The 24,035-nt window shown below is 46.8% G+C and overlaps 1 protein-coding gene across 1 annotated transcript; it reads right to left on the reverse strand.

Moving 5' to 3' along the window:
- Positions 1–647: 647 nt before the first annotated feature.
- On the reverse strand, positions 648–22,864 carry NPEPL1 (aminopeptidase like 1). The gene is made up of 12 exons (XM_044455744.1): positions 22,684–22,864; positions 17,497–17,682; positions 15,889–16,059; positions 14,666–14,755; positions 13,513–13,594; positions 12,660–12,802; positions 11,969–12,046; positions 7,911–8,011; positions 5,736–5,859; positions 3,202–3,378; positions 2,092–2,202; positions 648–1,912 (listed from the first exon to the last, which is right to left on the reverse strand). Exons 1-12 carry the CDS (start codon positions 22,831–22,833, stop codon positions 1,754–1,756), a joined length of 1,572 nt encoding a protein of 523 aa, XP_044311679.1. The 5' UTR covers positions 22,834–22,864; the 3' UTR covers positions 648–1,753.
- Between the last annotated feature and the right edge of the window lie 1,171 nt (positions 22,865–24,035).

A 24,035-nucleotide genomic window follows, 5' to 3' on the forward strand; every position in this document is an offset into this window, starting at 1 on the left:
CCAGGGACTGTGTCCCTAAAAAAAGTCAATCTGACACAAACTCCCATCTCAAAAGAACAGCAATATGGAGGGTGCGGCAGTGAATAGTTCACATTGTTTTTTCTAGCTCTACCAGGTGACCTGTGACGAATCGGTAACACAAGCATGGATGTGTGGTGAATACATAAATATAAGATGCAATGCAGTGTCCTAGGGGTTCCTCCTCTTTGCCTCCTAATAAAACCAGGTGAATAGCTGCATGTGTGACTTGTTGGCTTTGCCAGGAGCAGAGAAGTGGAAAGGATGGTGACCAGCCTTCCCTAACCTGGTGCTCTTCAGTCAGGTGGGATGTTGGCACCTGGAAGGCATTAGGTTGGCGAAATGGTCAGAGGTTAGTGAGTGCTGTCTAGAACAGTCCACTGCCCAGACTCTCAACACAAAGAATGTAAGCGATGCCTTATGCTGGATTCGACAGTGAGATCTGCCACCAGGAGAGAGGGCAAAGCGACCCACAAACAGGACATTATTCGCCTCCGGGCCCCAGTAAGGAGGGGACTACTGACCTTTCATTGCATTTAGCTGTCATAAATTTGTCCAACATTATCTGTTAACATCACTTGGAAGCACTTGCAGAAAGAAAAGCATCAGACATCTGAGTTAACAAATGGTGAGATGAAAGATGACGGGCTTTATTCTAGTGTGGTTACCTCCCATAAACACTTTCATTCTAAACATTAATGCAGTTTATTAGCAGAAGAGTGTAAGAACGTTATGGAGAAATGCACCAGCTCACTCTTCAGGTCATGGTCATAACAATCGGCAAAAGATTGAACATGCAAGACAGGAGTTCTTCAGGAAATTTTTGTTTAAAGCCTCTTTATAAAACCAGGGCTCCCCTGACGCCAAACACCGCTACAGAATAAAGTAGAGCCCACAGTGGTTTTGTCCAGGGGGGTCATCTTGCAACTTGGGCTGACTCTGAACGCTCAGTGCCACCGGAGACAGGACTGCCATGGTGCCTCCTGGCCATCCGCTTGCTGGTCTGCTCAGCTGCTGTTTGTCCCCAGTTCCTCTCGGCTATTCTGCCTGCACGCCATCATCCATTTCAGTCTTCCCCAAGCTGGTGCCCTCCAGATGTGCTGGACGGCAATGCCAGAATCCAACCATCTGGAGGAAGCCGGGTTGGCAGAGGCTGATCTCTTCTTTCAGCTCTGGGGTGAGAGGTACACCACACCGCAAGCGGGTGGGACAGCAGTTTAGCGGAGGGCAAGCTCAGCCAGGAGCCTTGGCTTCAGGCCTTTTAAAAACGAGGCACGTCCTGTGTAGGTTGCAAGGTGGTGCCCCCTATTTTCACCCTCTGCTGTTGTACTGTGAAAGGCAGGGGGGCTGCAAAGCCCCTGCAGAGTATGAACACCTGCAGAACTTCTCAGAAGACTCTATGGGCAGCAAGAGGTTAAGCTGCTGCATTACTAGATTCAGATACTTTTTGGACAGGAGACAGATGAGAAAGTTGCCTGGCCCCTTCTCAATAAAGACTGGAAGCAGCAGAGTCATTATAAGTTTGGTACTAACCTCCAAGCAAATTGTTCTTAAAAATAACAGAATGGGGCCTTTTGCTAGAATGAGATGCAGAATCAAATCTAAGCCTCACCCATCCATATGTCTGTATGTTTTCTAAAACGGCCATTTCTGACAAATGGTATGTTATGGTTCTGGAAACTCATCAGTGCAAAGTGAGGTAATTCTGGTGTGCCATCTTTGAAGGACGGGGCCACTAAACCAAGCGCCGTCTCTTGGAATCTCTGCCCATGTCATCCTCGGGAGAGTCTCCGTTGCAGCCCAGTGGGGACACCATATTCAGCAGGGGGTCTTCGGAGGCACGGCCAAAGAGGGACAGCAAGAGAGCTACTCCGTAGCCAGTCGCTCGCTCACCCTAGAAGCAAACACAGCAAGGCTTCAGACGGTGTGCCCTGTTAAATTTTGCATGAAATACGTGAGATACATGGAGGCAACTGCCTCGGACATTTGACAAACGGGTGTACGAGTGGGGTGTGTGGTTAGTTTAATTTACAAAATCGAGACGCGAAGAGAGAGGGGATCGTAGTCACTCACCGCATGGACTGGCGCTGCGATATCTATGTGCACCCAGATGCCTGGCCAGTCAAATCCGATGTGTGAAGCGATAAAAAGTCCAGCACAGGAGCTTGGGGAATTATCACGGTCCTGGCGAAAACGGAGAAAAAGGTGCCAGAGCGAGAGCGCTTTTTAAAGGTCATGCTTTAAAAGGGCTTGTGCAGATACACATTGAACTGCATTCCTAGAGACTGTGTGCAGAATGAACTCCACTCTATGCAGCAGCTTTTGTTATCTCAGGGACCCAGTGGAGTTCTCTCCGGGGCCCCATCTGTACCCCCTTTGGGGCCTGTGAAGGGCCCCATAATGTGGAACCCTTTCACACCCACAAAACTTTGTGAAAGTGAGTCTGTCTGTCTGTCTTCTGTCATCCGTCCATCCCGTCCCGCTCCCTCCCCCCCTTCCATATACATTAAGGTGAATGATTTAAAAGAGAGTATATGTCAGCAAATATTAGTCCTGTTCCAGTACAAAATTGATCTGCGTAATCACCTTCCCTGCACAAGAAGCAATGACTGGGCATTTCGGTAACATGCCTTCAAAGCAAGCATTAGCTGCTTTACTGCTAGCAGTTAAGACTGCCCCTTAATACTGAGATATTGTGGTGTCCAATGACATGAAAAAAAGCTTTTGTTGAGTAAGATGCAGCCTAAGATGCAGAGATGTAATATAAAGACTCCATCCTGGGAACTCACAGAAACACAGCCTCCAAAACAGGCATGATCCAAACACGAACTAACCCATCCTGTCCCACATTTTTGGTACTATATACAAACATGAGAAACCCACACATGACCCAGTGTGGCGGAGTGTTGCACTGGGCCCTGGGAGAGGCAGGTTCTAGTCCCCATTTAGCCAGGAAGCATCTGCGTGACTTTGGGCCAGCTGCTGACTCAGCCTAACCCACCTTGTGGTTAAATGGAGAGTAGGATAGCCACCTTGGGTTCCTTGCGGGAAAGAAGGAAATACACAAATGAATATTCTTCAGGACGACTGAATTGCAGCCCCACAAATTAATGGCTGGCAGGGGTGAGTGATGCAAAGGGTCTGTTGCAGTCAGTGCAGAAGGAATTCCCCTGGTTAACCTACCGCCACAGAGTTCTTCATGTCAGCGACAGCGGAGGTAAATTCGCTAAAATGGAGCTCAGGGCAGTAGACGAGAGGATGAACCAGGTCGCCACAGTTCCTGCCTGCTTTCACACATGCGCTTTCCCACTCTTCGCTGTTGGTGAGGACCGCTGCGTGGTATTTCCCTGTGGCAATTCCCTGATGAGGAATAAAAGGGGGAAGCATGAAACCCATGGAAATGGCACCATCCCAGCCTGCCCTAGGTAGTGCTAAACCTGGGATTAGCTCACAAAGACTTTGAGCCACGGAAAATTAGGTTACTACTGTGATGTGGTTACCAGGAGGTTAAGCAGCGCTTTCCCAGCCAACTGCCTTCCAGATACAAGTCCCAGCATACCCCAGCTGTGACACAGACCGGCCTTTCTTGCCAGAAACAGGGATTTTGGAAGGCAGGAATGGAAAAGAAAACAAGGATGGAAAAAAGAGGACGGCCCCCTCAATTTACTTGCAGCATTCCCTGTCCTTTCAGGCAGACATTTTTGTTTCACTGGTGCTCAGCAAACAAAAAAGGCAGGTTATTCCAAACATTTACTTGTTGATTTAATAGATTTGCTACCTTGTGCTGCATGGGATCTACTTTGTAATGCCAGTTACAAATGATTAAAACGCCAACTATCACACATTGTCAAATATGCAACAGCTAATAAAAATTATTAAAAACAAACCCTAAGATCATCCATAAGATGTTGGAATAACATCTTCTAAAAACCAACAGAGAGGAGACCATCTCTCTCTCCCTGGAAAGAGGATTCCAGAGTGATGGGGCCACTACAGAAGAGGCTGTCCCTGATACTCACCAGCCAAATAACTCTCGCTGAAGAACTAGAGAGCCTCAAACACTGACTGTAAGGCTCAGGCAGGATAAGAGGGCAGTTTGATCCCAAACTGTTTAGGGCTATAAAGGCTAGAACCAGCACCCTGAACTGATCCGGCAAACAGTTGCGCAGTCAACGCATGGAAGAGGTGTGATGTGCAGAACATGGTCAGAATACCAAGGTCCTCCAGATGTCCTTGCCTCCACAGGTCTCCACCTGGGGACCATCCCAGACCATCCTTAAAGGCTGCCCCATGAACAGTGCATCACAGAAGCATGATGAAGGGATGCCGTGGCAGAAGACAAGAAGGCGGGGAAGGGGGACAAGGCAGCAGGCAGACCACACATGCCATGCATGCGAACGCTCATGCATATGCTGAAGGGCTTGCATCTGAAAGGACTGCAGGAACACATCCCTTCCCACCTTGGTGTAGCTCTCATCACAGTGGCTTTCGAAACTATGTTACAGAAAATGCTGGGGTTCTTCAGAAGCTTATCAGCTCCTTCTGAAGCTCCTCACTGAGATCAGAAATGGCAGGCAACTTTCCCTGAAACAGAGTTGGCGAATTACTACTGATCCTCTCCCGCCACGTGACGTTGCAGCGGTGTTTTGACTGTGTTCCAGGACGGAACTTGGTTGGTGCAGGACGGAGGCGAGGTCTCAAAAACATCCCACAAGGATGGAGCACCAGCCTGGAATTGCCCTAATATTCTTTGCAGAATACCGGGGCTCCGTGCCAAGCAAACATGCTGTGGAGGTCAGTCCCTGAAGACAAATATCTGATTTAAGTGGTGAAAGAGTTAAGTGGAGAGTTATGGTGCTCCTTTGGCTACAACACAGGAACAAAGATCCAAATCCTTGCGCCACTGGGAATCTCACCGAGTGCTGCTCAGCAAGTGAACCTTTCCCACTTAACTTAATTTACTGGCAAGGATAAAATACCATTCTGGATACAATTACTTAAGTCATTAACTATCCCTGCCAACTTCCCATTGCAGGGATGGGAACTACTTTCGGCCCAAAGGCCAAATTTGAACTCAGAAAAGCTTGTGGGGGGCATGCCCTGGTGCTGGTGGGGTTGAAGTAAAAGGTGGTAAGGCAAAGGGGACAAGGGGTCAAAAAATAACACCCTGTTTTAAAGGTCTAAATGCCAGTAATTCAGCCTCAGGAAAGGCATCTGGACCTTTCAGAATGGGGCGGGGGAACAAGAAGAAAGCTGGGAAACCATCACAGAAATGGTGGTTGGAGAGAAGGGAAGGGCGCCCAGGTAACTGGGATGTCCAGAGGTCTGGACTCCTCCCATTCTCCGAAGAGCTCCATCCCTCCCCAGTTTACCACCTTTCACTTCTCCTTGGATGCTCCGTGGGGTTTTCAGTCAGAACATCTTCAGGGACCGTCAGATTTTGGGCTGGCTTTGGTGGCCACCATTAAGGTACCTTGATACTGGCTACCAAAAACCATCCCAAAGAACATCTTCTGGCTCTCCTAGAAGATGTTCAGGCTCCAACTCTGCTAGGCCTCCAAGGGAGATGTCACGGTCTACCTCTGAAGAGCTTTGTACAAAACCTCATGCAAATGCAGCCGCATGTGGATGGGACCTCAGAAAGGCACTTGCAGTCTGAAGCAGCGATCACAAGCAGGCAGAGTGGGCAGCAAGGCTTCTCTTGATAACCAAAGTACCTGAGCACCAGTGAGAGTGGCCATATCAAGAATGATGTCCGCACCAAGATCTTTGCAAGCGTACACAACTCCGTCAGCAAGGACCAGTCTGCCCTCGGCATCTGTGTTGTTGATTTCCACAGTTCTGGGGAAAGGGCAGAATAACATTGTTTTGAAAATGAGGTAACATTTCAGAGCACCCACTTATACATGAATCTACTCCAGACTGGCTTAATTTTCCCTTGACCTGCTATCTTCTTAAAGGTAAACACATCTTCTAGGTACATCAGAGTATGCAATTTAGGTGGAAACCAATGAGAGACAAGAATATTTCTTCTGACCTGCTTCTTTTCAGCATGGACTACTTATTCAGTCCTGGGCTAAGCTGAAGGACATGAGTACTGCAGAAGATTATTATTATTATTATTAAAACATTTTTATGCCGCCCCATTCGCCGAAGCCTTGGGGTGGCTTACAACAATAAATTAAATAATAATAATCATACATTAAAAATATAAACATTAGAATAAAATATATTAAGCAACTTGCAAGCATCTTCTCCCTTATGAACCTGCCCATTCCGCAAGGTCATCGGGCAGCATGCTCCTGGCAGCTCCACATAAACCTAATGTCCCAAATGGGGTCAATTCAGAAAAGGGCCTTCAGTGTGGTGACTCCTTTCCTATGGAACTCCCTGCCTCTGGAGGTCAGCCAGGCACTAATATTGTGCTGTTTTGGGCACCTGCTGAAAATACCTTTATTTCAAGAAGCTTTCCTTGACCGACAGATCAGTCATGGTATTTTATTGATATTTTGTTTTTTAAAACTCTAATATGGGTTTTATTCTTTTTAAGGTCCATGCTTTAAAATTAGAAAAATAAAATAAATAGAACTGGGCAGATTCATATTGCATTCATTCTATTTCTCATGTTAAAATGCCTCCGTGTTCTCGAATTTTTCGGCACACCTCTGGTGCATTCCAACACTTTTTGAATCAAGTGTTGCCAGGCTGCTCTGTCTGGATGGGGTAACCACGGGCATATCAGTCCAAGTTGGTAAGTGGCATTCCTTGCCACCAAGGCGACCTGCCCGTCCTGCAGCAGCAGTGATGGATCCATGAGCATCCATGACTATACACTGGCCTGCTTTAGATCCAGCACTGGATGTATGGATGTGTCTATTTAATTTCTATAAGGCCCAACAGCAGAAGCTCTCTAGGCAGTTCACAACAGAACATTAAAATAACACCAAAAGATACAGTGTATTAATAAGATATCACAAAAGTTTACAAAACCAAATTTAAAACCGATTAACATACATAACTTGAAAAATTAAGACCTGTTTAACAGCTAGCAGGTCATAGCAAACAACTTGAATGCTCTGCTTTGGTAGAGGACAGTCTACCTGGCACCAAAAGGATAGGGAAGTTGGCTCCAGGCAGGCCTCAGTGGGAGCAAGTCCCGTAACCAGGGGACCACCACTGAAAAGGCCCTTCTCCCTGTTGCCACCAATCAAGCCTCCCTCTGAGGTGGCAGTCGGGGACAGGGTGACGACTTTAAATCCTGACAAACAGCTAGGTCTCTCTTTGATTTTGCTTCTGTTTTAGCCTGTCATTTTTACCATTTAAATCCTTGTACTGATTTTTTTGTTTGTAAATTACTATGAACTACCCAGAGAGCTTTGGTCATTGGGTGGCATAAAGATGTGATAAGCAAACAGTGAATGACCCTTCAAGGTGGTGGAACAACACTCAACCGGCAGGCCAAGTGGTTCTTCTAGTCCCAATGTCCCCTGCAGGCTTCTTTCCTTGGCCATATCTGCAGTTGTCCCTTGTGCTGCACAATTTGTTCTGCAGCTGCTCCTGTTGCTCTTCACCCAAATGTACTCCAGTGCTTGCCCTTAATCACTGGGAACACCTCTGGTGCCTGAGAGTTCACCAGGTATTGTCCATGCACTTGGCATCATAATGGCTAGACACTTGATTTTCTTTCCAACGAAAGCAGAGATTCATAGAAGCTAAACCTTGAGCTCCATGCAGCATCCTCTGCTTCTTCCGCACCTGCTCGCAATATTGCGTTTGTATATACTTTAGGGACCATCAGTACTCCCTCAGCTCTACACCTGTATGCTGGGAGCAGGTGGAGAAGCACTAGTAGTTAGGCATGGGAACAGAGAAAGAAGGAGAATGAACCTTACTTTCCCGAGTAGAGAACATGGATATCATCAGGTCTTGTTGCATTTGGGCCAACAGAATTCTCAGCCAAGCAAAAAACTGCATGCAGATTATCCTTGAAGCCCTATTGCAAGAGGGAAAAAGAGACACGTATCACCTGCAGGAAGGTACAAAACAGTTTGACCTGCAACCCACTAAGAAGCTAACGGGAGAGACATCACACAGTAAGATGATGGTGAGGATTACTTATGCCATTTGGGAAATCTACTCCAAGCACTGCCAGAGTAATAATAGTTTATTTTTCAAACAAAAAATCTGTAAAGGGTTAGGAGGAGGGCAAGGAGAGAGACTTGCAGAACAGGGGGATGGAGGAGGCCACAACACAGGGGAAAGGGTGGTTAACTCTTCTCACTCCATCTGCAGCAGCCCCATCATCTCACATGCTGCAATTCTGCTTGAAAAGTGTTTCGTGTTGGCTCCAATGAAATGCTTTTTCAAGCCAAACTGCAGCATTAGGAGAGATTTTGGGGGAAGTCATAGCATACAGGGTTAGTCCTTCCCTTCCCAAGTACAAGCTTCCCAAATCAGCTTCCTGCCATACAGAAATTAGGCTTGAAATCTCCCAGCGGTCCTAAGGGAAAGCTTTTCCAAGCCCTATCACTTGCATGGGGTGGGAGGAAAACTGAAGTTGGCCAGGGGAATCCTGACAGCAACAACTACAATGTGAGCCAGAGTTTTCCCAGTTCTGATTTTGCCCTTTTTTATACTTTGCAAACTCCCCCAAGCAATTCCTTTTAGGAGAGGAAACGTGGGACATGGTTTTTCCTATAAACAAATAGAAATAATTAAGGCCATAATCCTATGTTCAGACAGAAGAAAACCCTACAACCTTTTCTTTCAGGACTTTTTCTTTTGAAGCATGCATAGGATTGCATCTTAAATTGATTTTATTTAGAGACATTATCCAATACTGCCCATATGTCCATAGGATCTACTGCTTGCAGCAACTAAATCTAGTGGCTCCCAAAGCAAATGAAAATGTCGCAGAATAGTATTTCTGGACTGGTGCAGGCAGGTGGAGCTTGCAAAAGGGAGCTCTGTGGAACTGCCCTGTTCTGGAAACAAGCATTCTACTTGTCTCTTGGATTCCATTGGGAAACCCTCCTTCCAGCTGGGTTTGTGGTGAACCTGCAAGCACAACACAAGCACAGTCGCAACCCCGGAGACTGCCCTATCTGTCTGCCATCTTAAAGTCTCCTCCTTTTCCTTCTGAGGGTGTCAGGAATTTTTTCTTTGTAAAGTGAACTCCACAATTCTCAGGAAAACTGAGCTATGTGCCATGTGCCAAAGCCAACCCCAGGGAATACATCCCACCATTATGTCTAACCACATAACAGGCAGCATACTTTTAAAATGCATCCATAAATGTGCTTTTCCAAGCTCTAAAAATAAGCCAAGTGTCACATGAACATTACTACAAAGAAAAACAGTTTAAGACCCATTAACATGCTATAAAACATGTATTATACCATATCAATGCCAGAAAGGTTATCTAAACCTATTTAGATTTTACTATTGTCTTTGCTGTAATCTTTTTAATTATTTATTATGCTATTCTTATGCTGCTTTTATATTGGCTTTTAAACTGAATTATGAACCACTCCAAGGTTTTAGCATATTAAGCAGCAGAAAAGTAGCGGCAGTAATACTAACTATCATAGTAGCAGTAATATTTAGAAACCTGTATGTGCATCTAAAAACAGCAGTGGATAAGAATACATAAAAACTGAGTGGCTCCAAAAAAGGTTGGCTGACATTGGTTAAACTGAATCACAGGCAAACCTCTGCCTTCCTCTCTTTTTAATGTAATTTTTGAATTTTTAGGGAAAAAGCTCTGTGTGCCTTTGTTTTGCTAAACAAAGATTCACTCTGAGTTGCAAACAAAGCATTCAGTATCACTCCCACAAGAAATATGCCATTTACAGCCCTGGGAAATGCTAATTTAGCATTTGAGAGCCTTCCTGACCAGCTCTCCTGGCTGACCTGCTGCTCATTAAATCACTGCAGAGAATTCTTTTACAGCCCTGGATACTCAATGTGACGACAGGGAGAGCGAAGCCGTATCAAGACTGCCAGGAAGATTCACAGCAGCAGGATTTATTGTGAGAATGGAATTTCCGAGGCCTTTTTCTTCTTCAAAATGACTTCTACTGGATCGTCCATGTATTCCGAGCCTTGCATTTCCTTTGTCTCAGCCCCATCCCCTCTTCCATGTCTGGCTGCACACATTCTGTGCTATGTTTAGCTTCATTTTAGACACTGGGTCATTATTTCTGAAGTCAAGAGTCTGTGCAATGATTCTAGGAGTGCCAAACGTGGGGGAGGAATAACCCCCCCCCACTCATCCCAAACTGCAGGGAAGCCAAGGAGGTGCAAGTCCCCATCCAGGACCCCTTCCATTTTGTTGTATATTGCACTGAAGTCTGCGTACTGGAATATGGAGCAGTATACAAATGTTGCAAATAATAAACACAATAAATAAAAGGTGAGAAAGGGTGATTAACTCTGTGGTAGAGCAGAGTCACACAGAAGGTCCCTGATGCCACTTCTGGCATCTCCAGGTAGGATTGGAAAAGATTCCTCCTTGAAAACATGGTGAGCCACTGCCAGTCAGTAGATAAACCAATCTTCTTCAACGTACTGTCCTCTGGAGGTGCTGGATTACAGCTCCCATCTTCTCCCAGCCAACATGGCCATGCTGTGATGGGCACTGTCATCCAAAAGCTCTGATGGGAAACTGGTTTACAGGCAATCCACAATGGACCAGTATGCTCAATCGGCCAGTTTCCTAACTTTGGGAAAGGTATGTGTGCAGATGCTGCTCCTGTGGTCAGAAGAAACAGCTGCAAGTCTCCTTCCAGGCTAATGTGAGGTTCCCAATAGGTCTTGTCAAGAGCAGCAACTGGAAGAGCAATTGCTTCTGACCCTGGGCAGTCACTGGGGGGCAATTTGACAGCAAGGACGATGAAAGCAAGAGTCACTGCGATCTTGATGTTTCTTCTGTCAGATGTACACCGGTTCTGTCAGATGTATTAGCATTCTAGCATTTGTTGGAGATGAATGGAGATAAAACCATATTCATATAGCATGGTTGTAATACCAAAGGCATGGGCAGGACAGACCTCTGTGGATGGAACCTTTCTCAACAGCTCAAAGACAAATTTTTTGATAGTTGGATCACAGTTTCATCAAGTGCTAAATTAATTGTCCCAAAAGTCTACCTGCCTTCAGAGGTAATCAGGAGAAGGCCTTTGTTGTGTCCAGCTAACATCTGAGTTTTGGTTGGCAGGAACATGTGACAGGGTTTCTAGCTGCACCAAGGTTTGGGATGCTTTGCCCTGGGGGATTTGTTTGACTCCTTCCTGTTGGCATACAAGTCAAAACAGAAAAACAGTTCCTATTCTTCCAAGCTTTGGGCTTGCTGGATATGTGGTTTTATCAGTTTTTCTGCCTTAATTCATTTTGTCACTTTGGTTATATTTCTCTCATTCTCTCTCTCTGTGTGTGTGGAGAGAGAGGGAGAGAGAGAGGGAGAGAGAGAGGGAGGGAGGGAGCACTCACACACACATTGTGTTAATTGCATAACATGCAGCTAAGTCTGGTTTTCTTCACTGCTTTACTCTAGCTGCCCATGGCCCTGATTTGGGCCATGGGAAGCATGTTGTGCTGACACAACTAGAGTAACATGGCTTGTGGGTAGGTGAAACAACCCCTAATAACCCAAAGCCTGTGGTAGGTTATATGTGTTCCTCTATGTGTGAGGACAACAGCTCAGCCTCTACGGACGTCTTAGCAAAAGCAAGTCATGTACAACCACAAGAAGAGCAAGAGAGGAACATCCAAGAAGAGCTTCCACAGTGGGAAGATGATCACTTACATTTTACATAATGTGGATTTTCTCACAGTCAAAATTAGGAAATCTGGTGGTATAACTAGAATACCGCAGAATTACTGAACCTCAGATTGAAATTGCACAGCGAAATGGGAAGACATCTAATCCAATCGGCTGAATTTCACTCACTTGCTTTACGGCGGCTTTGAAGGCGCCCAAAATAGCAGCAGCTCCACCGCAATCGCGTTTCATCCCAGGCATTGTTGTCTAGCCAAACGTAAGAAGAAGCACATGAACTAATTATTATGATAAAATATTCGCACTGCAAAGCTAACAATGCAATCCAGAATGTTTCTACTTGGAAAAAAGACCTATCACAATTCTTTCAAGGTAGGTGTGTAACGGAATACAAAGGTGCAATACTATGCATGTTTAGATGGAAAGAAGTACAATTCCCAGCATTCCCCGCCCAGCAAAGCCTCTGTAAAGAAAGTACAAAGTAGGCCTGGGGAGTCTGGGGACTGCAGGATTTTTTTCAGCTATGCAGTTAATCTGCATTAATTTTAACTGTGCAGTTAATCTGCCAGTCTTAAAACTCCAACTGAATTTATGTTTTCCCAGTCAAAACTGGATCTGCTTGTTTTCCTTTGCTGATCCTCTCCTTCCTTCCCTGAGTGTAATTTGGTTGCATGCTGCATGGGTGGAGACCTGTATTTTTTTAAACGTACTTTATTCCGCATAAATGGTAAAGTGCTGGCAATGCTAAGCCTCCACAGCTACATTTGTACATGTACAAGTTCATATGCATGCACAAGCGTGTACTTTTATGCCCGCAGAATCACTGCTGGGTTCTCCATAGTCCTATTCCAAGCAGACGCACCTTTCCTTTGATGCTAAGCCCTCCAGTGTCGTAGACAATGCCTTTCCCAACCCAAGCGATCGTCTGCGTCGCCCCTTCCGGGGTATGGCTGAGCACAGCAAGCGCAGGAGGATGCGCAGCCGCTTTGCCAACTCCATAGATACCTGGGAACAGGGAGGGACAGAATGTCATGAAGCCTGCAAGAATTACTTTCCAGGGAACCCACAGGCCATATCCTGGCCACATATGAGGTCTGTATCAGTCACGGGCTGTTGAACTCTAGGATGCTGGATGCAGCGTCTTCAGAGAGCCAGGGTCACAGTCGACTCTTAAGGACGAAAGAACTGGACCAAACAAAAGGTCTCTCTAATCCAGGGTCTGTTTCAGCAGTGGCCAACAGTTGGCTCAGGGAGGTTGCGAGGTGTGAGGAATCTGCCTGGAGGTGGACATGGGTCAGATCTGCTCAGCTCAGCGCCCTGGACTCCAGTCTGCTGTCACTCTGCCCTGAGTCTGCCTCACGCCAAGCATTCATGTGTGTGTCTGGCGGGAAGCGAATTCAAGCGGCGTTCTGCCTTTGCATATGGGACCCGTGGGCTCTGCAGACATTGCACAAAGAATTATGTATTTCATATACTTGGCAAGATGAATCTGCACTTTGCACACTGGCTAGTGTTCCCGACCTTTTGCAGACTTGGTCTCAGCTCAGCTCACTTCCCGGCTGGAGCTGAGCAGAGGGCAGGAGTCTGGTAAGTGCAAGAGAGGAGATTCCAGGCTGATACTCCCATCCCTAATGGGAGGCCCAGATGTTCTCTGGAAACTGGTGCATGCAGGCTAGTAGTATAAGGAAAGCAGCAAATCCCTTGGTTTGACTGACCTCCAAATCCTTTCTCCTTCAGTTCTGCATTTCGAAAAATGGTTGGGACGATCCCCAAATCTTTTCCAACTTTTCTGATTTCCTGTGAGGGAAGAAGGAAGACATGAGCGACAAATGAGAACACTCTTTCCTTCCCTTGTTGAAAACCCAAGAGCCACAATTGAAAGGAACATGCAGCAGTGTTTTGGACCACCTCCCTGCAGAAGCAGTCCACCCAGAAACCAAGCTCAACGACCAGCAGGAGGGCCTTTTCAGTTGTGGCACCCAGTTTACAGACTGAATTTCACGGGATGGGACGGTATAGAAAAATCAATAACAAGAACAACATTCCCCCAGATGCTGTATCCTACAAGTGCTTTTTTCAGACTGTGCTCTGGAGAACCTTTGGATTCTTGCATGTGTAGATCAGCCATTTCAGACAAGCTTCTGTGGAAATCAATTGCATAATCTACTACTGTCCTAACAGTGGGGTGGGTAGAAACCAGGCAGACCACCCTGAGGTCCTTGGAGGAGCGATGGCCAGAAACATAAGAAAGAAGTAGTCTGCATCTTCAGGAGCTGGGCCTTAAGGTGGCTACCTTGGCCACCTAATTTTGGAGTCATGAAAGAACTAGCTGTTACGTATTGAATGTATGACTGTTGCATTTTTACTGCCAGGTAGAGGCACCTGTGGGATTTCCTAATGCAGGTGCCAAATAACAACCTATCAGCAGACACCTACACAGTTGGCTCCTCAGCCCCGAGTGCCATGAACCTTGCCTTGAATGGGTGGAGGACAGCTCTTGAGTGTACCAGGAGGAACCATGCTCTGGGCCGGTCCCCGCTGTGCCGACACACTCTCGCCACACAGAGCAACAGTGGGGCGCAGCAAGCCTCAGGGGAACCGAGCACATGCTTTAAAATATGTTCTGGAATCCTCTGCAGTAGACAGGTAGTAAGAGGCTCTTTGGCTGATTTGCTGAAATTTGAACGGCAGGATAAGCAAAAGGGAAGGGAGTTCCTTCCTTGTTCCAACCTTAAATTGCTTTTTAATGGGACGGCCCAGGATCAATTTTACAGGTGTGCTGGATCATGTGCAAATGTCTCGCTGGATGACTGTAGCACCGCCTAGAAACAAAATTCCATGGAGAGCCCTCTCAAAGAGATGACCCACCTCCAGAAAGCAGTCAGTATTCATTTCATTGCAAGGGGTGTCTACAATCCGAGCAGCCAGCCTCACGCCTTCTGTAGCGCTTTCTAGACACTGGGAATGACAAAAAATGAAAGATGTGTGTGCGCATGCATTTGACTACATAACACACATGCATTTTAACATCAGATGTTGAAATGTGATGTGCTGATGTACTGTGCAACATAATTTGTACATTGCTCGAGGACTTTCCAGTTTCAGGATAATTAAAGTACCATAAAAATCTGTAGTGAAGAGTGGAGACTAGTTACATGAGTTTGGTGTCAGGCAGCTTTTGAAGCCTAGCAGGGCAGAAAAGTCTGGTGTAGTTACAAACACACAATGAAGGCAGCATCATAGTAACCCTGGGGGATAAGCAGGTACTAAAGCTGAAGCTCAAATACTTTGGCCACCTAACGAGATGGAAGGACTTGCTGGAGAAGACCCTGATGCTGGGAACGATCGACGGCAAAAGGAGAAGGGGACGGCAGAGGATGAGGTGGCTGGATGGGGTAACTGGAGCAGTGGGTGTGGAGTTGGGTGTACTCTGGGGGATGGTGGAGGACAGGACAACCTGAAGGCATGTTGTCCATGGGGTCGTGAAGTCGGGCATGACTTTGCGACTGAACAACAACAACAAGCTAGATTTATATCCTTTCCTTTGTTTAACAATCAATTATGTTGCAACTGACCCTTCTGGTACAGGGTACAAGTTCCCACAAGCACTCCACATTTCTTATGCTCCAATTTTCTACGGAACTAAGACAACAATGGTGTGTATTTCGTATGTTTCAAAAAGCATGAATGCTAGCTAAGCTAGCAAGCACTGTTTGAATAGAACCCTTAACCTGAAATGCCGTTGTGAAAACAAGATTTGGTCTTTTTAAGTTCTCTGGGCAAATACACTGCATAGTACAAAGAAAGAAAATAAAAGGAAAGAAACCAAGGTGTGGAACAGACCAGGAAATCAGGCTGTGGTGCGCATCCCTGGATCATGAGAGTGTGAGAGGGAGAAGAAAGGAGGCATAGACATGCTTTCCTGGGCAGCAGCTCCCATGAAAGATATAATGCACTTTAGCCCTGTGCCTAAAGCAGTAAGGTGTAGAAACAGGACAGAAACTTAGGCACCCAATGTTATGTTATGTTAACTTGTCAAGTATTTAATGTCCTTTGTCACAACTGTTAGCCAACGGAAAACAGAAGCTTACTTTAAGTGTTTCCACCTCTACTGGCCCATTGTTTTGTCCCACCAGGAAAAACTCCACTATTACGGTTTTCTTCTCGGCGCGTCTCAGTGCGCTGGAACGGTGCGTGAAGAGTGGGAAAGCTCTTGCTATGGCACAAGCTGAGGCAAAGACCTCTGAGCGCTCACAGACCATCTGAAACGGACGACAAAAGGCAAAACGTCACACAAGCCTGAGACAGGGATGGAACCACGTCTGCTGGGACAGGAACTGTAAGGAAGCTATGAAAGGAATTAGGGATTGATTAATTTGGAGGTGGGTTTCTAACCTGAGCTTAGGGGCTACCATGAAATTGCAGAGTGCATCAGTACGAGGTTGGCCACTGAAGCCAAGAGACGCTGCAGACATTTTTAAAAGGAACTGGAAGTCAGTGTTGACTTGACCTTCTCTTTTGACCCCACTGTTTGTCCTTGGGGGTATAAAACACAGCTCTGGGTTCTCCTGAACCGAGCCGTAGAGCAGCTTTCCTCTGCCTCATGCCCTCCCGCTGTGCTCTGAAGCACAATTCCAGAATTCCTGTGTATGCACTGACGTTGATGGGAGCCAAAGCATCTGGAGGACACCAGATTGTGGAAGGTTGGCCCGCATCATAGACAGAACAATAAAACATCATTAAACAGCCCAAGATGGCAGCTGACAAAGCCAACCAACCATTTACATAAGCTACTTTGAGTGATGGTCAATTTCAGCCTTGGTTGTTCAAAACCCAAGAACTTCCCTACGGCTTCCTGATAAGTACTGATGCTGAACAGAGAGACTTTAGATTCCCCTCAACTCCACCCCATACAACTGCTACTGAAGCGAAGCAGGCTGTTTTACATCCACTCTAAGCAGAAACCTACGGCACCAGCGACGCCTGACACTCTTGCCACCTGTATTCATGGTGCCTGGATGAACTACCCCTCCTTTGGGTTCCTTATGTGCTACCTCTGATGCCGATCAGAAGCCCACATGCATATAGGGAGAAGCACAACCGTGTCACACCTTACACATGGGAAGGGGCTACACCAAAACTGAAACCACTACATTCCAATTGAGAGGGAAAATGGCATTTGTTCAGCACACAGTGGGAAGGCAGGACAGGCAGGTGTTCAAATGCTCATTTATGAACAAACTCTTGAAGTGTGCAGTCCTATGAACATTTTAGAGATGTGATGGACCAGGAAAAAATGAAAAAAGAATCCATTCTACTTTCAGGAGAAAGCACTCAGAATATTTCCCCCGCAGTATTTTTCTGAGTTTTTCCAGGCCTTCCTTCACATCTTTAGTATGCTTAGATATTAAGTAAGTCCTACAGCTTCCAGTGTTCCCCAGCCAGCAGTGCTAGGAGCTGCAGGACTATTTTTGTTTAAACATTCATAAGATTCCATCTTTAGAGTTTTCAAGACACATCAGATGCAGATGTGCTGGCTTGGTATCCAGAACCTCTGGGCTGAGTTTTACAAATTAACTACTGAAGAGTGAAGAAGCTGACAATTAAAACTAAACAAGTCAACAACCAGAAAATGCCAGCCTCCTCCCATTTTCTTTACGTGCTTACAAGTTACTTAACTCTCTGTGCCCTTCACTTACAAGGATGCATCGGTTGGTCCCTCCTGGGAGACAGTTCCGAATGAGTCGGGTGAGAAACTGGGCAGCAGACGGGCTGTTGTGCCGGCTGACCCGGGAAGGTAAAGCTGCCACGGTGGCATAATTCAAGTAGAGAGGGCAGCTGTCTGTCGGATTTGGCGTCAGCGTGCTGAGTGCCACCTGCCATATCTGAGAATAGAACAGTGGACAGATATTAAACACTTTCTACCGAAGTTCCTTTGTGCACCCCTGGAGCCTGGCACTCACCTGATCACCACAGGTTGGGAAGAGCAGCAGCCCTGCTGGGGTAACATCACCCGCTCACCCCAAGTGTGCCAGCAGAGCCAAGGGGCTGATCTTCCAGATAGTCAGTGTCAACCCTTGCAAAAGTGTATCAACGCTGGTGTGGGGACAGGTCTAAGGGTACAACCCCATGCTTGTTTTGACAGAAAAACAAAAATGGGACTGGCTGGGAATTGTAGGACTTTTTTTCTCTGTCTAGGCAGGCTCAGGACTGTATCCTAAGATACTTTGTGTATTTAACTAAGAAAGGGTGAAGAGGCACAACTAATTACCAAGTGTCAGCTTAGTAAAGTTAAAGAAGATAATCTTACTGCATCTTGGACTCCCAATTAGCAATCTGGGGAACATGGGAATTCTCTTAACCACACACAGGATAACAGAAAGTCAGGCGTATGTGGATCCAACTGATGCTCCATCCAACTTTATACAGACCAGCAGCTGCCCCCCAGACCTACCCTGAAGGGCCAGGAATCAAACCTGGGTCCTCCTGTGAGCAAGGCTTTTCTTCTACAGCCCTTTCCTGTTCCACTCAGTAGTGTAATCCAGGTGATTACACAACGAGAAAGCCCTCCATGAAGTGGGGGCTGTTCCCACTCTCATGCTTTACAATAACGTCAAGAAACAGGAGTTTGAAAGTCCCTGCATGTCCACTTGTCAGAGCAGGGGCTCCAGCTTCTTCTGGAGAATCCACACGGTTGCACGTGGGCCTTTGTGACCTTCCATGTTGCTGTTATGTGTCATCAAGTCATTGCCAACTCATGGCAACACTGTGAGTGAAAGCCCTCCAAAATGGAGGCCAAAGCCAGCCTTCCCCGGGGCCACGTCCATTCCCTGGCCTCACTCCTTCACCCGTCAGTTATTTGGTGCTTTCCCAGCTCTTGCACAGCTTCGTTCCTTTCCAGAAGGTTTGAGGCCTCTCTTACAGCTTAGTTCCCGGAAGCAAGAGAGTTCAGCTCACATGGGAATGTATTTTTCCCTGACCCTTCTGCTTTCAGTCTGCTGCTCTGTCCTGCCCATCACTGGAATTCAGCCCCTGAAAGCATCCCAGAAATTGAACCTTGCCCTTGGAGTGAAAAATATTCAACACTCCTGTTCCAGAACATACCTAGTTGCTTTTGCATCATAGTTGTAGTAATGTTTTAAAAGTGCATCTCTGCAAAGCCTCAGACAGGGAAAGAGAGGTGCTTTCTGTTACAGATGCATGCACTGTCAGAGCCTTTTGGAGGGTTGTAAATCAAGGGTAAAGGCAGTAACATGCATTCAGAAAAGACTGCAGGTGAACTGAATCCCTGCTAAAGCATCCCAGGAAGAGGAAATGGGGAAACCCCTGGATGTTGGAGGGCTGCTAGCAATTACTGCATAGAAATCAGCCTAGGGAGGCAAAAGGTTTGGACTCAGTATATGCCCGCTTGTTTATTCAAATTGGCTGTCTTCACTGGACTCTGCAAAACAGCTCTTCGGTTGCAGAGAAAGTGATGTCTATAAGTAGAAGCAGCACTGTGAAGACTGGTAAAATGAGCATTTCCTTTAAGGGACTGTTGAGCTCGAATCTTCTGAAACCTGAGATTCCACAGTGTACAATGGCTCATGGGTGTGGCTCAGCTCTGGACTGCACATTTGTCACCTGGTCTCTCAAATGAGCAAAATGCATGCATGATAATAAATTTGATCATTATATGGGTCCATCCATGTTTGTGCCAAAGCCATTTCTATTTAAGTGGCTTCAATAAGGATGGAAAGGCAATTTATTACTATAAAGGAGCTGCAGAAGTGGGAAAAGAAGGTTTAGGGTTTTAAATATATAAAGGGTACAAGGGTGAAGCCAGGGGTTCTTTGTGTCATCACTCTGCTTCATTCAAGGAATATTATGAAGGATCTAGGCAATGCCATCTTCAATATGTAACCCTCTTCCCTTTTTCTACTGCTGCTTCTGCCTTACAACAGAATATCCATCCCAGCAAGAGGAGACGGCTGTAAAATGCCTTCTGATCCTTAGTACTTCAACCCTTCTTTGCTGGTAGTCAAAAATCAGAGAGATGATTCTTTTTATTTTGGAAAAGGGAAGGTGAAAGATAATGCCCCTGAATTAAATGACTGAGTATGTAAGGAAAGGGCCAGTATTAGTCTTTACCAAAATAACAAAATCATCAAGGCTTGCTTTCCATGCCTTCAACCTTTATTTATTTATTTACTTATTCTATTTATAGCCTGTCTTTTTTCCTCCCGAGGAACTCAAGGAGACTTATATAATTTTCCTCCTACTCTCAATCTTACCTGATTTATCTTATTTAGATGCTCACCCCACACCATATCATGCATGGGACCTACACCAGACTCTCTGCTGCAGATGCCGGCCTCCCGTTTCTGTGGGACACCAGCCATGGAGGTCAGCCATGGTGCCAGCCGACCAAGTCCCACTCTCCCTCGGATGAATGCAATCCCCAGGGCAGGGATGCCAACCTCCCACCCACCTGGGTGCCAGATCTGGTCCTCTGGAGCCCCCCTGAATGCCCCCCTTTCTCCCACCCCTTTCTCTCTTCTGAGGATTCTTCGCTTTTGAGTGTGTTTTGCTTTCACTGTCAAAATGTGAAAGGACTTTCCTTAGTTACTAGAGGTTTAAGCTAAAACATGCTATTTTTGGCCCTATCCCATTCAGCCCCAGCCATGACTGTAATGCAGCCTAGAAAAACTTCTCGAAAACTGCCAATGTGGCCAAATTCTGAGGTTAGCAGTCAACATTCGATCCTTGTCTGGAAGACTGAAAGAAAGAACACATGGCTCCTGGCACCCAGCCCTGGACAGGAGGGAAAGGGCAAAGAAAAGGGCCACAGATGGGCATCACATGCCTCTGAGGAGGGGCTCCTCCGACCAACAAAAGCTTACACCAGTTTCCCCTAACCTGGGCCCTCCAGAAGCTGGATTATGGGGTTTATAAACAGGGCTGTGGAGTTGGAGTTATGGGGTTGGAAGCAATTCTTGGGTCACTGGCACTGTATTTGGAGTCAGGAAAAATATGCCAACTCCTCATCCATTTGAATTGTAATATAATATGTCAAAATTTTCTATTTCACTGCTAATAATTTGATTGATCCATTTTTTCAGGTTATATTTCCAGAATCTATATTAGTGAAAGTAGTGCCCCATGAAAAAATTCAGAATGGCAAAAAAGCGTCAACCAAGTTGGCTGTTCTGAACACTTCACAATAACAACCGATGGGATATATTATGTGTGACAAAGATGAAGATTGTGAAAAAGCAGATGTTGCAAGAATTAGTAGTTTTTGTGGTTCTCATAAAAATGTACCTACAAGAGCATCAAAATGAAAAAGACGCAGCATTTTGTAGGCTGAGTGCTTTTCATCAATACAGGAAATAACTAATTTGTATATTTATTTCCTATATTAATATATAAAGGAGTCAGAGTTGAAGGTGCCATAAACTGAAGAGTCGGTGGCAGAGTTGAAGGTTTTATGTAGCAACTCCACAACCCTACTTAAGGCTGCTTTACAAATTAAGATGCTGGTCACCAGTCATATGTTGAGGTTTACAGTTGTCTACATTCACTCTGATGTATCCTTGAAGATCTGGTTTGTTCCTTAATGTTTAAGTTTATTATTTGGGTCTTTACCAAAAATAAAATAAAATGAAAAATAAAAAAGAAACAGCAAGCAAGAAACTTCTGTGCTTGTATGAAGATTTTTTCACCAGTATCTTGTATTTCATGCCATGTATGCTATCCTATGCTATTCCATTCTTCCCAATTTTGTACAAGCAGAGAACTGGAGGTGCCACATTTCAAAGACAATAAATATGCATCTCTGCATCAAATGCAAACATTTACAAAACACTGACTGCCAAAGAGATTAAAGCTGAAACCCAGTACCTTAGGAGTGTAGAACCTCAGGCTGCGGGGGGGGGGGGGGATCTGGCCCTTCAGGCTGCAGAACACCCTCCTGTTCACACGAGTCATTTGGTGATTTTGCATGGCAGAGGTGGGCAGAAGGGAGATCTCCAGGTGTTTGGGACTTCAACTCAGAGATGGCCAAGACATAGGAATGTGGCATTCTGATGTCCAAATCATTTGGGAGCCTGCTTTTTTGCCTACCCCCGTACTAAGTATTTACTAGCAGTAAACGTTTTAAGCCAAAACACGCTATTCTAATCCCTTTCTCTTTTACTTAAGCACGCCCCTCCCCGACTATGGTCCCCCATCTTCTCCAAGATTTATTTCTGCCCTTGGGCTGAACATTTTCCAGTAGCTCAATGGGGTTACACAGCACGGCACTGCTCATCTGGCAACAAGTGCCCTTAAACTCGGGAGAACTTACTTCAGAGTAGACGTGGACAGGTCTGGGCTCGAAACTGCCAACCCATAAGACGCTTTAGCATGGGCATCGCAATGAATCAATGAAGCACAAATTCGCTCAGCATCGGTGCTCAGCACCTCCCAGGACATGCAAATCTCAGTGGACAACTAGGATGGGGCGCATTCAAAAGCGCCTGGGAAGAAGGCACTGCCCTCTGGCCTCGGTGGGGTTTGTGCAAGGAATGGGGAGGGTGAGCACGTGAATCCGCAGCCCATGCACAGAACAAACTCTCTTCTGGAGCAGAGAGCTGTCGGGCAGGAGAAGGAAGCGAGCCCACCCACTGCAGCCTAGGCCTGAGGACGGAGGCATATTAAGCCAGAACAGCCGCCTGCGCGCGGGGGGTGGCGTGCTTGCAGATCGGCGAGTGGGGAGCCCCAGTCCGTGCGGGGGTTCCTACCAAGGGGGGTGGAGGAGCAAATCTCGGGGAGGAACGGAGGGCGAGGCAGCGGGACCCTCCTCCCCAGGCGGCGGCGCCAGCCAGAGCCCTTGTCCCAGGTGGGGGGCGAGCGCCCGCGTTTACCTCCTCGGTGACCCTGGGCTGCAGCTTGCTCCGCAGCTGGGCCCAAGGCAGGCGGTGCAGATTCTGCAGCTGGCCCAGCACCAGCAAGGGGCGGCTCTGCGGGTCCGACTCGCCGGCGCTGGCCTGGAACTCCAGCTGCACGTTCGCCATCTTCCTGCCTGCGGCGGCGGCGGCAGCGAAAGGCAAGCGAGCAGGGGGCGGCCGGGCGGGCGGCGGCACCTCGGCTCCTCCCAGGCCGGCACCGCGCCTGCCTACTGCGGCTGGCGAGGATCGGCAGCGCGGGAAGCGGAGGCCGCTCCGATAGCGGGTCGGTGGACGGGCGGCGGCTGCGGCGAGGAAGCCCTGGAAGCTTGTCGGCGGCTCCGAGCTCGGGAGAGCGGCGTTAGGCAAACCGCTGGGGCCGCCACATGCTTTGGACTACAATCCCCATGAACCGCTAGCTGTACTTGCTACGACCGAGGGAAGCTTGGCTGAATATGGAGAGGACCAGGTGGCCTTCCTCTGAGCTGTGCAGATGTTGGGGGACCTTGCGGGTTGTGAAGCCAACTGCTCATTTTGGGGTGACCATTGAATCTCAGCTTAGCCTACCTCACAGGGTTGTTGTGAGATTTAACGGTTGTTGTGAAAGTTATGTACGCTGCCGGGGCCTCCGTGCAGAAGGAGCAGGATATATCTCTACCAATACTCTCTAGAGGACAACTAATATAGGAAACAGCTTGTTTTACTTTCGTGGATGGCCTGTGAGCCAGCCAGAAGCCACTGGTTGCCCATGGTCGGAAGCAAAAATGCTGAATTCAGCCCTTCAGCTCCCAAGGTTTGTGTGTTAATAGAGAAAAGCAATGTGTCAGACTAACGGTGATTATTTTTCTGGGTGCCTTTAAGACCACCCCCTGATGTGCTAGGCTACAGCCTTCATCATCCACAACTAGCGTGGCTGGAGATAGTAGGATGTGATGGGGGACGCTGCTTTATCAACTGCCCAGATGAGCAAAAGCAGAGATCCATGGATCAGGAGTAGGCCACTGGGCATGGAGGCAGTTGTGCTCACTGTTTTTATAGTTCCAGGAAGATTCCTGCTTCCTTCCCTGGAACAGCAGGTTCCTTTCCTTTTTGTATCAAGCCCTCCTTGATACAAACATGGTAGGTAGGGAATGGTACAAATGATATTGTATCTGCCCTATTAGCGAAGAGCAATTCCCCCTTATTAGATTTTGTCCCATCCTTTCTCCAAGGAGCTGAGCCTGTAGATCAACTAGGCCGAGAGTAATTGACTCGCACTTAGCTGCTGTGTAACATTGGCAGCAATCTACCCTGCTCCTCTCAATATTTGGTTAATGAGGCTAAGGCAAGTG

This window comes from Varanus komodoensis, unplaced genomic scaffold (genome assembly GCF_004798865.1).
Source record: "Varanus komodoensis strain SLA01 unplaced genomic scaffold, ASM479886v1 scaffold8, whole genome shotgun sequence".
NCBI lineage: Eukaryota > Metazoa > Chordata > Lepidosauria > Squamata > Varanidae > Varanus > Varanus komodoensis.

Bases quoted from the DNA above. Each gene is read 5' to 3' on its own strand.
- NPEPL1 (XM_044455744.1), bottom strand. From the start codon at position 22,833: ATGGCGAACGTGCAGCTGGAGTTCCAGGCCAGCGCCGGCGAGTCGGAC. The intron at 12,803-13,512 runs GTCAGTCAAACC...CCCTGTTCCCAG, and splicing joins GAAGGAGAAAGGATTTGGAG to GTATCTATGGAGTTGGCAAA. The intron at 3,379-5,735 runs GTACTTTGGTTA...ATTCCTCATCAG, and splicing joins CCACTCTCACTGGTGCTCAG to GGAATTGCCACAGGGAAATA.